The sequence below is a fragment of the Mizuhopecten yessoensis genome, unplaced genomic scaffold, assembly GCF_002113885.1.
Source record: "Mizuhopecten yessoensis strain PY_sf001 unplaced genomic scaffold, ASM211388v2 scaffold7453, whole genome shotgun sequence".
Classification (NCBI taxonomy): Eukaryota; Metazoa; Mollusca; class Bivalvia; order Pectinida; family Pectinidae; genus Mizuhopecten; species Mizuhopecten yessoensis.
The window spans coordinates 169,380-185,819 of record NW_018407055.1 but is presented as its reverse complement, the minus strand read 5'-3'; the positions used below and the strand labels follow the sequence as shown (position 1 = coordinate 185,819).

General features: G+C 37.8%; 1 protein-coding gene across 1 annotated transcript in view; it reads left to right on the top strand.

The window, feature by feature from the left end:
* The first annotated feature begins 1,124 nt into the window (after positions 1-1,124).
* Positions 1,125-16,440, top strand: part of LOC110453557 (fibrocystin-L-like) — a 56,605-nt gene continuing 41,289 nt past the window's right edge. Inside the window, exons 1-5 of the mRNA XM_021502533.1 lie at positions 1,125-1,330; positions 3,661-3,757; positions 3,961-4,018; positions 5,608-5,695; positions 5,838-5,888. Coding sequence (XP_021358208.1) covers positions 3,668-3,757; positions 3,961-4,018; positions 5,608-5,695; positions 5,838-5,888 — 287 coding nt within the window. The 5' untranslated portion in view covers positions 1,125-1,330; positions 3,661-3,667. The remainder of the gene's footprint in view (positions 1,331-3,660; positions 3,758-3,960; positions 4,019-5,607; positions 5,696-5,837; positions 5,889-16,440) is intronic.

Sequence of the window (16,440 nt, the reverse complement as noted above, 5' to 3'; positions counted from 1 at the left end):
ATGACATGAGTCGATATTAGGGACGAATCAGTGTATCAATTAATAACTTGTTCTGTATCCTAATTTTCTTTAGTTTTGGAAATTTGTTCGTTTCTTATAGCAACGTCGGATTTGTATTGGGAAGTGCATTGTTCGGAGCCGGCACCGGACCCATCTGGATGGACGATGTCAGATGTAGTGGTTTTGAGTTGTCCATCGAAAACTGTAGATTTAATGGCTGGGGAAGACAAGACTGTGGGCATGGAGAAGACCTTTCTGTTAGCTGCATTGGTAATTGTCTGTTCACACATTTATCTGATTCAGCTACTTAAGCCGATGATGACGCTCGTTAACTTTCCATAATCAGTAATATTTACCTCAGTTTATTTGCCGCTCCATGGTTTTATATAAATATTGGGATATTTTAAATAAATGTTGACCTCCGAGGTCTTCCACTTATCTATGCTGAAGATGTTGTCATTTTGAACGTATGTTGAGCATGATCTTTCAGAAACCTGTGCTTAAATTGGTCACAAAGTATAACATGACCGAGTTTTACTGTCACTGTGTTCATTGTGCTTATCAAAAGATATTATAATAATAATAATCCGAGGTTCTTATATACCGCTTTATCTCAGCCTCGCTCGTAGGCTGTCTCAAAGCGGGCCTTTGCAAGCAGCTAATATCTCCCTCAATTCCCCGGGAAGCATACAGCCGGTGCTGCCATTTCGGCGCTCACAGCTAGCATTCTACAATTATAGTACTGCCCAACCACGTACTGTTTTACAGCTAAGTAGACTGGAACAAGCGGAGTAAAATATTTTGCTCATAGATACAACACAGTGCCGTGTCGTGTCGTGCCGTGACTCGCAATCCTTCAGTCATGAGCCCGGCCTCCTACCACTAGACTACCGTGCCTCGTAGTATTGAAAAATGTTTCACATTTAAGGACGTGGACATTTACTAATGTAAAATGGACGTGTACAGTATACAGCTTCATCTTGAAAATCTTTTTAATGAACCAAAGCAACGATGCAGACAATGCCGACCCAATCAGGTGGGTCACGATTGGTCGCATGATGTTTGTGAATATATATTCGTTTTATAGGTTAAAATATATGTATGCTTATCTTCCAGGCCACATTACTGCAATCAATCCTAGAAAAGGCAGTCTACAGGGCGGTACACAAATCACTGTTTCGGGACGAGGATTTTCTAGTAACCAATTTAACCATTTCCCGGGAACAGAACACCTTGGTAACAAGGTATTTTTTGTGAGCAAACATTATGTGTTTCCATGTGACGTCATCGTTGAAAAAACAGACACATCACGCATTGTCTGCATCACAAGGTAGGTTTTACTTCCCTGATCTTTAATGTAACTTGCGTGTATAATAATATGATTGTACATTAATCAGCTTTTCATGTGTAGAGAATGGGTAGCATGACCATTAAGAATTGTTGTAAAACAGATGGTACAGATTTGTGCACAAATTTGTGCTTCCTGCCCTTCCCGAACACAAACCCATGATGGGTCAATAGTTTATCCGGCATGTGACCTTTCGAGGGGATATGCTACCCTGGTGGCTCTAACGTTGTATCAAAACATTCTGTTTCAACACTGTCTTATCTACAATATTTATACAATATTATATTTTCGAACACTAGCCAGTTCCATTCTCGAACCAACTTCCTGACTGCTACCTTCATCTACTCTCTATCCAAATGCTAACATGATTATCTGAAACCTGAAAATGCATCACTCATTGCATGTCAGCATCATATCCCTATTAAATGTCCCAATCTACTTGTCATTGACGAAGAAAGTCTTAGCCTAACTCTGTACCTATTCTTTGTATAGAGTTTGTAACCGACAAGCTCTCTGCTACAACTTTTACTGTCAGATTTGCAGCTTTAACTCAATTAGAAATTAGTTCTCGGTTTGACCTGGTTTCCTGGATAACTCACATGTATCTTTGTTAGATTAGCATGAATTGTAAATGATTTTGAATGTGTAGATTGCCAATTTTGCAAACCAGAAATGGCTGTGATTAATTAACACAAGTTAGCAGATACTTATCGTTATCGACCTCAAGGTGAAGGCCGTATAGACAATCTATAAATTTGTTTGTGAATGCTCCTGTGAGACATTAAGAGCCTACCTTGTGTGTTGGCTACTTTTGTTTGATATGCCTTAATCCTTGACTCGCATACGCTATCACCCTATCCCGACCATACTTTTTTCTTACACAGCACGGAACCTTGGCTGATCTGTTATTATTGGCATTTGTTTGAAGTTCAGCTTATCAAAAGCTTTTGACAAATACTATGCAGGTACGGGAAACGAAAAGGCCGCCTTTAAGAGGCAACAACAATGGGACCATAGCAAAAATGGGGGGGGGGGGCATACAAAACTAAAATTGATCTACTGCCCCCCATTGAAAAAAACGTTTAGGATATTTATGTTGTATTCCCCTATTTTCTGGTCTTTCTTTTCGGCATCTTCACCCTAGGCACCCGTGTTCATATGAACTTAGCTGTTGCGAGGGCGTTTACCCCAAACAAGCCAATTATTTCACATCATTGCTCCAATCTATGGATTTTTAGTCTTTAAATTTGCCTTCATTTTGATTGTTTAGTGACCTACCAACACATCATTTACAATAGGTGTCTGGTTTATTTATGCATATTCTTTTACCACCTTTCTTTACTACCCTGTGAAACTAAAAAACCCACATCTCCTGCATTGACATTACCCTAATGACTTTAGAGCATCGAATATCCCCCACTAAGTCCCTGTAAGAACCGTTAATTAGTATATACAGATGCAAGGACTCTAAACTAGAATACAGTGCTTACATTAATCGTGCACGCACTATATAATGATAAACGTTTTACTTTTTTAACATACCAACCCATCTTTCAAACTCCTCGTCATATGTTTTAGAGAATAACATCATATCATCGAAGAAAATATAACATTAAAAAGATGTTTTATCTCCCTTACAAATCTCGATAATTCGTTTGAATGTTGAGGGTTCACTGCTTAATTCGAAGGGTAATCGTCGAATCAAATAAAACCCTAATAATAATAGTCCTACTAAAAATGCAATTTTGCTTTGTCACGCACAACAACTTCAATATGAAAATACTACACGTCAAATGTGATCATGAATACCCGACCAGACAACGAGAGTATCATCCTCTGTCAGTAATCTCTTTGTAAATATACTTACTATGAACAATTTTTTGTCATTACCTCGGGTTTGATTCCCATCTTTCTCAGGTTTTACAGAGCCTCTTCCTCGTCCATTTGTCACAGCATACTTGAGACCTGGAACAACTGTTTATATTTAAAACATAGAGACACAGAATCATATATTTTTAAAGTCATTTTAATGGTCTATTTGGAAAGTACAGGTTCTGTTCGAACAAACAATTTCATTTTATTTATTTATTTGTGTTGGGCAAAGGCAAAGCACAGACACTTTTGTAATTTGAAAATTGAATCCCATTGACAAATCGTAAAATCGCTGGATTACAAGTTTGATTTAACTGTATATAAATAGTACCCATATGAGGTTCGAAGTGTAATGGGAAACTTAAATTAACAATACCAATAAACGGCGGAACCATCACTTGACTCATGAATATAATATTGGATATACACTACATTGCTAGATCCGGAATGGGACAGGATAATTATGATGTCAAGGTGACTGTGGATGGAACTGATATACCAAATGAATGTCGATCATCAAGTGACTGCCAATTCCAGGTACATGCAATATGTTTAATCCTAATTGTCTGGGGAAATAATGCATTTAGGAGGATGTGCATCGATTTAATCAGAAAGTTTGAAACGTTTATCTAGAACACAAATGCTTTTCTTTAAATTGAATTATACTGAAGGTACTGAATGTGTCGGGATTTTAAAGGGGCGACAATTCATTTATTTTTCTTAATTTAATCCTAATATAGCCATCTTTGACATCGACACCAACCGTCAGTGCCATAACACCTTCGTCAGGTCCACCCGGTAGGTATTAAATTAAGTATTTATAGAGTGATAAATATATCAACAATATCTGTTTTTGAAAGTAGAACACAAGTCATTGTATATTTGATGGAGCCCGTTTGGTACTGCAAGCGACTACTTTTCCTTGTTATGTACCAAGGGTATTGCCTCATTTTTCGAAACAATGTTCTTGATCAAGCAGGAAGTCTTTTCTTACGACATGCACGGGGTCAAAAGCAATGTTTTCGCGTACATATTGTGTTCCTCGACTAATGATAATTGACATTTTGCTGCAGTTCAAATTCATTATCAAATAAAAAATAACATTCTGATTGAAAGTAAAGCCCAAATATAATCACACAAGGCATCTTGGTTATGGAGAAATTGTTTAAAGTAAAATTTTGACGGACGGACAACGGACACCATGGCATAAAACTCACTTAGCCCTTTGGGTCAGGTGAGCTAACAACTTCTTCTGAATAACCCGAAGGCCCTGAATGATGTTATTTAGCCATTAACATGCTCGGATGAAAGGCTACCAAGTTTGTTCAAGTGAACGAATAACATATGTTTACGGTCATAGGGGTAAAAATACAATTAAAAAAACCCGTGTTTAATTGCACAGGGATCAAATATGATATTTTCTAAGAAAGAATTTTAAAAACTTATTTTGCCCACAGTTATGATATTTGGCCAGACGCAAGCAGGATAGTAAGTTTATTAAAACAAATGACCTTCACCAATATTCAATGGCACAGGGGTCAAATATGTTTTAAACCTATAAACAACTTCTTTTGAATAAAAAAAATGGACCAGGGTGATGACGTAGAAGGAAAGGGATATACGTTTTTCAAATGAATGAACTTTACCTTTACATATTCAAGGTCACTGGGTTCAGAGATGTTCAAATCTTTTAAAAGGTCCTATTGTTTGACTTACTTATATATACTAATAGCTTGCCTGTAGCTTTTTTAGTCCACTTTTAAGGTTACAAGTGTGAGGTCTATACCAAGTGAGCAATGCAGGCAACCAATGGGCCTCTTGATTTTTCACTTACTTTATTTCTAAATTACTAACAGAAACAATGACTAAGTAAAGCAAAAAATATTAGATAGTCATATTTTTGTTAACGGATCCATCCTAGACACATTTACAATGAAAACTATTAACACGATTTAGGATAATGAAAAAAAGAAATGAATGAATGTAACAGTTATTTCAAAAACAAAAAATGATAAAAAATAGTTTTATAATTTGTTTTATTGCTAGTTGAGATGCTTTCTTTATCATGAAATATGGTTAAAACATCTATAATTTAATTGTTTGTTCAGTTCTTCCTTGCTGTATGTTTAGCATCAATAACATTAACAAACACACACATTCAATCTTTTCAAGCACACATTGAGACACAACTTTAAACGGGCATAGCAATGAAAAGGGTGGTAAATAGATTAAACCGAATCAACGACACAAAATTGTAACAGACAAAAACATATTTAGAATATCACATGTCCCAGTTTGTTAACAAATCGGGCCTTTCACTCACACAATCTTACACTGTAAACCATATCTCCATTATTTTATGTCATTGTATATTTGGTTATCTATAGGATCATTGCTGACACTGAAAGGACGAATATTCACCTCAAAGTACGGCTTAAATGCGAGTACAAATGGAAACTCAAACGAAATATCAAGGTACGTTTCTGGTTATTCGTTATTACGCACGACGCTGATAAATTAATCGATAAAAGTTTCAGTTCTAATAATTGTAAAACAGAATTGCATTGGCCGCTTTCTTGTGTTTCTTTTATCAATACTTGATCCGTATACATTGTAGAGTGATGGCAGGTGGTGATACATGTGATTTAAAGTCTCCCGATGGTGAAAAGTGAGTACAAAATACTTCTACGTGTTTTAGGTAAAAATGTATACTAAAAACCACGAAATAGTTATATGAAGAAGGGGTTTTATGTTGTAATTAATTATTGAAGATTATCTAACGTCGGTTTTGTGTTTACTCATCATGGTAGTTATGACTTGAAACCTTACGGAAATAAACCCTTCCGAACAATAAATACAAAAGCACATACAGTTAGAATTACGGCTAAGTATACACTTGTTTCTGGTACAAACGCAAGACGCACGCTGAACAAACGGAGAAAAGACGCCATGCAATCGCAGGACGAACTCAGTGCGAACGCGAGCCAACCGATAGAACCGATATTACCGATTGGGCCTAACGCTGCCAGAACGGCCGCTTTCCGAACGGAGCGAGGTTATCGCCCCGCTACCGACCGATAAACTGATACCTGGTCGTGCCACTTTCGACCGATACACTGATCGAACGATCGAACTATACAGCCGCTTTCACGGAACGGTACTAGTGGTATTCGGCTGATGGATAACCAAATTACTCCTAGTGAAGCGAACGTAAAACTACTCGAACAAACAAAAATACAAACGGGATTAGTGCCGCAATACATCTATAGTTACTACCCAAAAGATATTTATATTCTAAGTCCGTAACTAAACTCATAAAGCCGTGTTATATCACGGAATTACAGAAGAGGAAAAGATTTGCTAACACATAGATTATTACACAAACGCACTAAACACAATTGCTTTTTGATATCTGGTTTTCAAGTGAATCCATAGCTCTGAAAATGTAGTATTTGTATTCTTAAAACGATTGCTGATCGGCGTTTTTAATAATGGCCGCCATTAAGCCTTAGATCATCGATCGCGGTTGGGTTCATATATACCATTAACTCTCGGTAATCAATGATAAATATGTAATAATGTGTTTACATAATTTTAATCTGGTATATTATCATGTACACTTAAAGATTTCAATCGCATTGATGATCTATAAAGTGTATTTTTACGGCTCTAAATATTGACAAAAAATCATTGTGATATTTCCTAATTTCAGCATGCCAAAGAAGAAAAGTGGGTCAAAACCTTCCAAATTTAATACACAGTTCAACACCAGAAGAATTCTCTTTTAAATCAAATAGCCAGTTGATTGTTATCAGTTAACATTGAATTATAATATAAATTTGTACATCACAACTCAAGCTTTAGCTTGTTACATACAAAATCTAAATTTTTCATACTTATGTCACCTGTAAGTAATAAAAAACAGCTAAATTTTCGTTTGAAAGTTTTCATTCAGTTGTGTACACACAATAAGTACAATGCCATGAATATATATGTCGGGCTTTAGTTGATCCTCGAGAAGTATTTTTTTGTCACTCCAAAAGTTCATCTTTAGAATCTTTGGCTTAAGTTGAATTTACATGTCAATTTCATATGTTTTTGACCCTCCAAAGCTCCAGGAAAATGTTATTTGACTAGAAAAAAAACACAAGGAAAAATGTTGCAAGGAAATCCATAGTCCCCTACCGGTAATGGTTTTTATATTTAACAGTACAGTTGTGTTTGGATATTTACCTTCTGTTATGAAAGTATCCTGAAAATAGACACTGCGGCATCCTAAAATGTTTTTGTACACCAAATCTGGATAACCCAGGTGAAAAAGTATAGAAAATATGCCCGGAAAAAACTTTTGCAAAAGTAAAGGTCAAAGGTCAAATCATAGGTCACAGTGACATAATTCTTGCACTCTGCACTGCGCCATCCTTAAATGTTTTTGTTCACCAAATCTGCTTACTCCAAGTGAAATAGTATTGAAAATATGCTCCGGAGAAGGGTTTTTTCAAAAGTTACGGTCAAAGCATAGGTCACAGTGAGGTCATAGCGACCTTCTTCTTGCACTTTACACCCCGCCAATCCAAGATGTTCTTGTACACCAAATCTGATTACTCCAGGTGAAATAGTATAGAAGAAATGTTCCGGACAAACTTCTCGGACGGAGGGACGGAAAGTAAAAGTTTATGTTGCAGGCTCTTGGATCTATCTAATGTGGTTTATATAAAACATGTTCCAACTTTCTCACATAAATAGTAATGATACTATATATACCTATACATATATTGTCTAATTGAGTAACAAAAACTGACAACACATCAATTTTGAAAGATAATAACATATAATAGCAAACCTTTTTGACATTCAAACAAACTATTTTATTTTAAGCATGGTTTATAATGCTGGGACAAAAGTTTGTGTCACATTTTATTAAGGGAAAAAAGGAGCTTTGAAAATTTACCATGTGGAGTCTGAATTGTGAATAAGTTGCACCAATATATATATATATATATGATATATGAGTGAAAGAGGTAATATAGACTGTAAAATCCCATATAACACTGGATCCTAATGGAGGTATGTCCGTAGGATACGAATTACTTAAAATAGTATATGGGGCAAAGAAGTAATTCCAACAGTGTGGACAAGTTAAGGTTGTCAAATTTTCGAAGCGATCCGCTCCTTTATCAAGACACAGTGAAACAGAACAGTTATATGTACATATACATAGTAGTAAAATAAGAAGATACAAGAATTGACAGCAAAGAGGATACAAAACAATAACAATGATGATCCGGTTTCTCCCGTCATTGTTGTGTATCATCCTTGTTATTGTTTTGTATCGTCTTTGCTGTCAATTGTGATAGTATCGTGATCTTGTCATATGAACACTGTTTATCTTCTAATGTGTATTATACTTCGAATTAAAACTTTGTTGTATTTTGTGTTCAGTATTTGAAAATATGTAGGTCCGTGTCGTTTTCGTTCATAACATAATATAACTCAGTTTGAACGGAGTAACTTTTCGAAATGATTCGGCGTGTACGGATTCCGGAGTATAGGATCCGTCGTTACGGAGTAAACCACGGTCTACACTAAGTAAACCGGATTGAATATGGCTTTATAAACGACAGAATATTGAAATGACCAGGCGATTAGGTCCATTTTAGTGACAAAAAATATGTCTAAGCTATACATTGCTGTTGAGTTTTTCAACTGCTAAGACAGACAAACATTTAAAAACATTTAAAAACGGACGAATCGGTTGTTCCGCTTAAACGAACTGCTTTCAAGCATTTTAGGATTTATGTCCGCTTCACTATCGAGTAGTTCGGTTATCCAGCAGACGAATCAAGGCATGTCGATGGCACGCGTCTATACCGGGGTTCTAGTGGCGAATTTCTGCTTGGGAGCAAGAGGGGTCCCTGGAACTGACACCTCTGGTTATCAGAAGACTCACAAGCATCACATCATATAATATTGGCCGAATTAACACCATATTGAAATTTACCTTCCTGTTTAAATATTATCTGATATAAGACGGGATATTCACTTGATACACCTTTATATCGCCCAGGAAGGATATAAATGTATGACCGATACGTTCATTACGGACATGGTGCTAACATTATAATTAAATGGTACGAACATCTAAATAAATCTTGTCAACTATTCCACACCTTTGGAAGGGTGGCAGGCTAGGGGGAGGGGTTCATAAGGTTACAGTGCGAACAACAAATGGATCTTGGCGTGTCCCACGGTAGATTTTAAATAAAGGGGATGAATGAATTAATATACGGTAAATAGATTCCATAATCCAGTTATCTGTAAAATTGAAGTGCTCACTACTATATTATGAAAGAATCGTGTTTAACCTGTAATTAGGCATACACAATATATATTGTCCAATCATGTTAATATATATGTGCTACAACTAACAGTAAAGCAATAAGGAAAATCTTACGTTGCTAAATAAGTTCTGCAAGATATATATTTTAATGGTTATTGCTTTGCTCGTAATCAAGGACTATTTTGGTATCACCTTGTATTTCACCTGTGTATATCAAAACACCCAGATATTGGCAATTGAGAAGACAGATTGCTTGACACATATTATAGTATTTGGTATTGTAAAGTTTCACATCTTTACTAGTGTAAAAGTCCTGAGGGCAAACGAACTATAATCCCCGGGAACAGAAAGTGGAAATTGTGATTAAGTGATTAAGTCCCCCCCCGGATTATGTTTATGTTTTCACGCGGGTGGGCGGGCGTTTGGGCACACATTAATTTTCCGCTCAATAACTTGAGTAATTATGAATGGATTAATTTCAAACTTAATCAAACTTAATAGGAAGATTCATTACCATGACAGCTCGGGCAAGTTCGATAACCAAAGTTATTTGCTAGTTATTTCCGGAGTTATGGCCATTTTGTAGAATTGCCGAAACAGTTTCCGCTCAATAACTTGAGTAATTTTGAATGGACTAATTTCAAACTTAATCAAACTTCATAGGAAGATTCATTACCATGACAGCTCGGGCAAGTTCGATAACCAAAGTTATTTGCTAGTTATTTCCGGAGTTATGGCCATTTTGTAGAATTGCCGAAACAGTTTCCGCTCAATAACTTGAGTAATTTTGAATGGACTAATTTCAAACTTCATAGTAAGGTTCATTGCTATAAAATCTCGGACAAGTTCGATAACCAAAATTATTTACCAGTTATTGCCCTTTGAAGAATTGCCGAAACAGTTTCCGCTAAATAGCTTCAGTAATTTTAAATGGATTCATTTCAAACTTAATAGAATGGTCCATTGCTATGAAAGCTCGGACAAGTTCGATAACCAAAATTATTCGCTGGTTATTTACGGAGTTTTGGCCCTTTGTAGAATTGCAGAAACAGTTTCCGCTCAATAACTTGAGTAATTTTGAATGGATTCATTTCAAACTTCGTAAGAAGGTTCATTTCTATGAAAGCTTGGCATAACCAACACTATTCGCTGGTTATTTACGGTGTTATGGTCCTTTGTAGAATTGCCGAAACAGTTTCCGCACAATAACTTGAGTAATTTTGAATGGATTAATTTCAAAGTTGGTAGGAAGGTTCATTGCCATGAACGCTCGGACAAGCGTGATAGTATTTGACGCTTATCTCACAAAATGTATGCACTTATGACCCTTGGTGGCAAACTGCTCATTCTACATCTGATGGGCGTATCATGTACCGTCTCGCGGAACTCTTGTTAATTTACCTGTAGGGCAACTTGTTTTAATAGGGGTTATAGTCTTTTCCTTAAAAAGTGTCTGAGCTTCAACAAGTGAATATACCTGTAGAACCTACCTTTCAATAACAGATAAATAAATTGATTACAAAGCATAATTCATCAAAATTTAACAACACTAATTAATATATATCTTAGTCATTTACTGCGGAAACCAAATTTTATTAGTACCTTATACAGGTGTGTAAGTGATAGTGAATGTGCTTTTACTGGAAAATGAAAAATAAAAGGAATTTTCAAATGAAGAAAAGATATTTTTAGGTGTAAACGAAAATATGTGTGTTACTTTTATGGCACCTGCTGCCTGCTGACGGCCCGGAGCGAGCTCCATAACAAAACTAAGTTTTGTCGGTTTGGTTTGAATGCCCACTCAATTTATTGCGCAGTTTGTGTGCTTTATATCCATCTGCCTTTGTTACTACAATATCAACGGGAAGGTCTTCCAGTTCCGGGCCATGCCGTTCGGGCTAACGACTGCACCTTTGGTTTTTACTAAGCTGCTGCAGGTGGTCGTGGTATTCCTGCATTCTCGAGGAATAGATGTTCACATCTATTTCGACGATTAACTCATGCTGCACCTAGGGAGAGAGTCTCTGGTGCAGAACACCCGGTTGGTTCTGAAAGTCTTACTCAAGGTCGGCTTCATTCCTTTCAGAGAAAAGTCGGAGGTTTCCCCATCTCAGGAAATTGTTTTCCTGGGGAACCGTTTCAATACGGTTCAGGGCATCCCCCTTCCACCGATGGAGAAGTTCGAGAAGGCCAGGGCTTACACATACGTTAGTTTCTCAGTTTTCTGGGTTTTATCAACGCCCTGTGGTCCCCTTAGAGAAACTTCACATCAGGCCTCTGAATCGGTCGGTCAAGGAGTTCGCACGCTGGGGGACTCATCAGGACAATGTTCTCCGAGGGGTTCCTTTGTCCAAGCCGGCTCCCACTATGACCCTGTACACGGATGCATCCATGCCAGGGTGGGGAGCTTACCTCGACGGGCATTGCCGGTCGGGAGAGTGGTGCTCGAGATGAGGGCTGTTCTGTTGGCTCTGCAGTCTCCTCGGGAGATCATGCATTTCAATGTGGTTTGTGTGACTACGGACAACTCTACACTGGTCGCGTATCTGGATAGACAGGAGGGAACCAGGTATCACACCCTGTGCGCCCTCGCTATTCGCCGTCTTCTTCTATGCCAGGAAATGCAGTTGACAATTTGTGTCAAGCATCTTCCAGGCAGGTTGAATGTTTTGGTGGATACTCTTTCCAGGCGCCGCCATCCGGTTTTGACGGAGTGGCAACTAAATCCCTCGATTTTGAGGGAATTTATCAGGTGTGGGACAGGCCTCACATAGACCTGTTCGCTACTTCACTGAACAACCAGTTGCCAACGTTTGTTTCTCCGGTTCCAGAACCGAGGGTTTGGACCCTGGACGCTCTGTCTCTGGATTGGGAGGGAATGCATATCCGCCCTTCAAATTGGTAGGTAGGTGCTTCAGAAGTTTCGGGAGCATCAGTGTTCCCTCCTCTTGATAGCGCTCCTGTGGCCGAGACAGCCTTGGTTTCCGGAGCTTTAGTCGCTTCTGGTGGAAGAGCCCCTGACTCTCCCTCTCAGAGCGAACCTCCTTCGCCAGCCTCGGTCCAGGACGATGCACTCTCGTCCGGAGATCCTCCACCTTCACGCGTGGAAGCTATCTCAGGAGGCCTCGCTCAGGCGGGCTTTTCTAGGGACGTGTCAGATCGCATCGCTCGATCAATAAGGTCCCTCTCATCTGCCGTCTACCAGTCATTATGGAAGATTTACTGTGATTGGTGCGTCGGCAGGAAGATTGATCCGATCAAGGCTACTGTCCAGGTGATTGCAGACTTCCTTCTTTGGCTGTTTAGGGACCGTAATCTTGCCCCTGGCACTATCGCTGGTTATCGCACGGCCATTGCTAGTGTTCTCTCTATTCATGGTAGGCCAGAGGTAGCCTCGTCTACTTTTCTTTCCAATGAGGAGTAAGAATCATGCCTTGTCTTCTCGACCCTCTTGCCTCCGGTGCTTCAGGAATTACTCTGCCGTTACCCTTCTTACTGGTCCTGCCTTCATCGGGAGGGAGTCCTTGAACCTTTTCCCTACCTTAAACATGTCTCGAGTTTGTTCCGTCAGCCTGGTCTGCCTGGATTCGAAGCCTCCACTACGGTAAGACGAATTCGCATACTAAAGTTATGGTAATTATTACTGAAATGAAATTGAGGTTTTTGAAGTAAAACCGATTTTCATGATGTAATACTTACCATAACTTTATGGAGTCCCACTCTGTATTCCTGCCATTGCCTCATGCCGGCTGCCTTTAGGCTCCATAAAAGGGGTTTGAGGAAGGGAGATCACTCCGTGGCTCTGTTATCGAGATAAGGGTTACGTCACGGTAGGGAGGCCGGTATTTTTTAATCTTTTGTTTTTTGGCTACAAAGATGGGTGTTGGTATTGTCTATGCATACTAAAGTTATGGTAATTATTACTGAAATGAAAGCTATTTTTAGGAGTTTGAAAACTGAATAGACGAAAATATGTATGTATGTATGTATGTATGTATTAGAATCATTTGAAGAAACCACGCTCTTCAGGTAAGAATTGGCAATGCCCTCAACAAGTATTCAGGCATCGGTTTCATAACGTATTCTTATCTTTCCACACGATATTGTTATTGGAGTTGAATAAAAAATCCAGTTAAAGAAAGTTTCCTTAAATTTTGCAATGCTTTACTATTTATGAGATAATTGTAAGTTAGAGGGAGGAATTTTCTAATTAAGTTCATAAAGTTTATGGCTATGTGATATATGTATAATATTAGTCAGAGCCATCAAATTGCCGTTTCACAAAAAGGAGACGGATTAACATAAGTACTTTGTACTTGTTTTCAAATCATATATGTATATCATGTTTGTATTTCTATTTTTCATTTTATGTTTAAGTTTTTTTTGTTTTGCTTGTTTTCATTTAAAACTGTGCATGTGAAGGAATAAAGTGATGAGATTAAGAAGCTATAGTTTCAATTTTCAATAGACATCGCCAGTCTGTATCGCAACACGTAAGGTATCATGGAATTGGTGGCAATACACAGCTCTACAGAGGTTCATTGATAGTATGGAAAGTATTGCATATATACATAACTATTAGTGTGTACGCTTTTCACTTATACTTTCTGCTGGGATTGAAATGAGACACTATCTGCATGCGTGTTCCGACATCCATACACAACACGTTTTTTATTCCTCCTCGATACAAGCTCCTTCCACAACACTTCAGCGTTAAAATAAACGTATATGGGTGTGTAAACATGTCGTTTTTAAACCTCTATAATCACAATAAAAAGAAGATGAAAATTTTGTTAATCACATGACAAGACGCATATATCACGGTACAAATCGCTCTTTGGTAATATCTAATAGGGTTGAGTTGACCGCGTTGAACCTGTGACGTCACAGGTCTGGGACACCGAACCGGGGCCATCGCTGTAGGGCCGGGTCATAGGTAAGATTTCAAGAAGTATCGTGATTTCTCTGAAACGAAAGTCGCTATGGCGTTCCCACTTTCTCCACTTCCTGTTTTATGAAGTGGTGTATTTTCAAACTTAATATTGCAGATCAGTCCGGGTACACTTTAAAGGGTGCATAACATAATATCAATGTTTTGGTATTAAGTGTTCTATATAAGCTGTTTTAACTATTGATTTCTTTTCAATATGTTATTTAATGAAGAACTTTGTGCAAATAAACAGAATGGGTTGTTTTTTCTTCGAAAAGTGTCATGGCGTCCGATATGCATAGTCGACGTGCCAAATACTGAATGTACAAGGTACACTAACATGCTATCATTCAACACATTGAAATAAATGCTTACTCAAAATTATATATAAGTATAGGACATAGATTCCTTGCTCCGTAAAGACATAGTTTCTGTGTGATCAATGTAAACAGTGTCGTGGCGGCCATGCGTGCATAGTGCACATGGAACGTCTAAATCCTCACTTCTCCATCGTTTTGAAAAATATTTGCTTTTGAAAAATGCATTCTCACAGTATTCAATTACAGACATGACATGAATTGTGCTTACTTACGTTCTGAAAACATCTTTTTTTAGGCGTAAAATGCGAGCAGTTGATACTCGATGTCAGCTCTCTTTAGCAGCAGCAGTGAATCTCCGAGAAAAACCGAAAATTTTCCAAAGAAATTTTACGATTAAATGATAATCAAATAATAACCAAATGATAATTAAATGTTTCAAATCCACAATGACAATGTTGGTTTGACCGACTAGCGACTCGACAGTGCAAAGTTTACCTCGCTATTCATGGCATAAATATGTATCACAAGTGATTCAAAGTGTGGAGGTTTATGTGATGTGGAATATAAAATGATATTGAGATTACTTTTTTGACGATTAATATACCATTCCTCATTTTTTTTTAAACAATAGTCAAAACAGTTTGAATTTCCCGGTAAATCAGCACTATGGACTTCGAAGTCAGTCATCCCATAATCCAGTTCGCCCCACCATATTGTCACGTATCGATGAATTGATGTAAAGTAGAGCATTGTCAGTTGATGTTTGACGTGTGTGTCAATCTGAAAAGTGTCAGAAATGCGTGACTTATTTGATAGGATAAGCTTCTTGTGTATCTATTGTTTGTCTCGCAGCAATTGTATGTATGCATAAAACCATTTTAAGTAATGGCGGCAGTCAGACCGTTTACACATTTCAACACTAGGTGGTGTTAGTAACTTGTTGGAAGATTTAGACCAATCAGAATGCTAGGATTGTAGTTGTACACAGGCTTCAGAGGCGTTGACAATAGGCCGCAACGTTACGTTTAGCCTAACAATTACATACCATTTACTACAACCTTGCAGGTAGGAGATTGATGAAAGATGTATCGTAAGAGGCGGCAAAGGTGGACCCCTGCAGAATTGGGAATTTGCGTTTGTGCCCTCTATCTACTTGGGGACATGCAATCGAGGAAAATATGGAACATTTATACATGTTTATACTTCTAATTACATTTTATTTCTTAACGCCTTGCGTGGCATCACGTTCGCCCAGGTGAGGAAGGCAATAGGATCTGTCCTAAGCTTGGACATACCAACATACAATTTTATGTGATAACATGTTTCACTCGAAATTTATATTAGCTTTTATCAATATCGGAAAATGTTGAACTATTACAACTATACTGTAAACGATTATATTCTGTTTATTTTTATTTTCATCGAAACGGGGGATATTAATTTGGGTTTGTCTGCCTGTCTGTCTGTCACGCTTCGTTTCCATTCGGCGGAGTTATGGCCCCTTGAATAAAGATAAATGTCATTATCTGATGCGTTTCATTTCCGGGCAATAAATACAACACATTCTAACCGATTTTCTTCAAACTTGGTACACGGGTTAAATTTCTCTAGGGCTCGACCAAGTTTGATG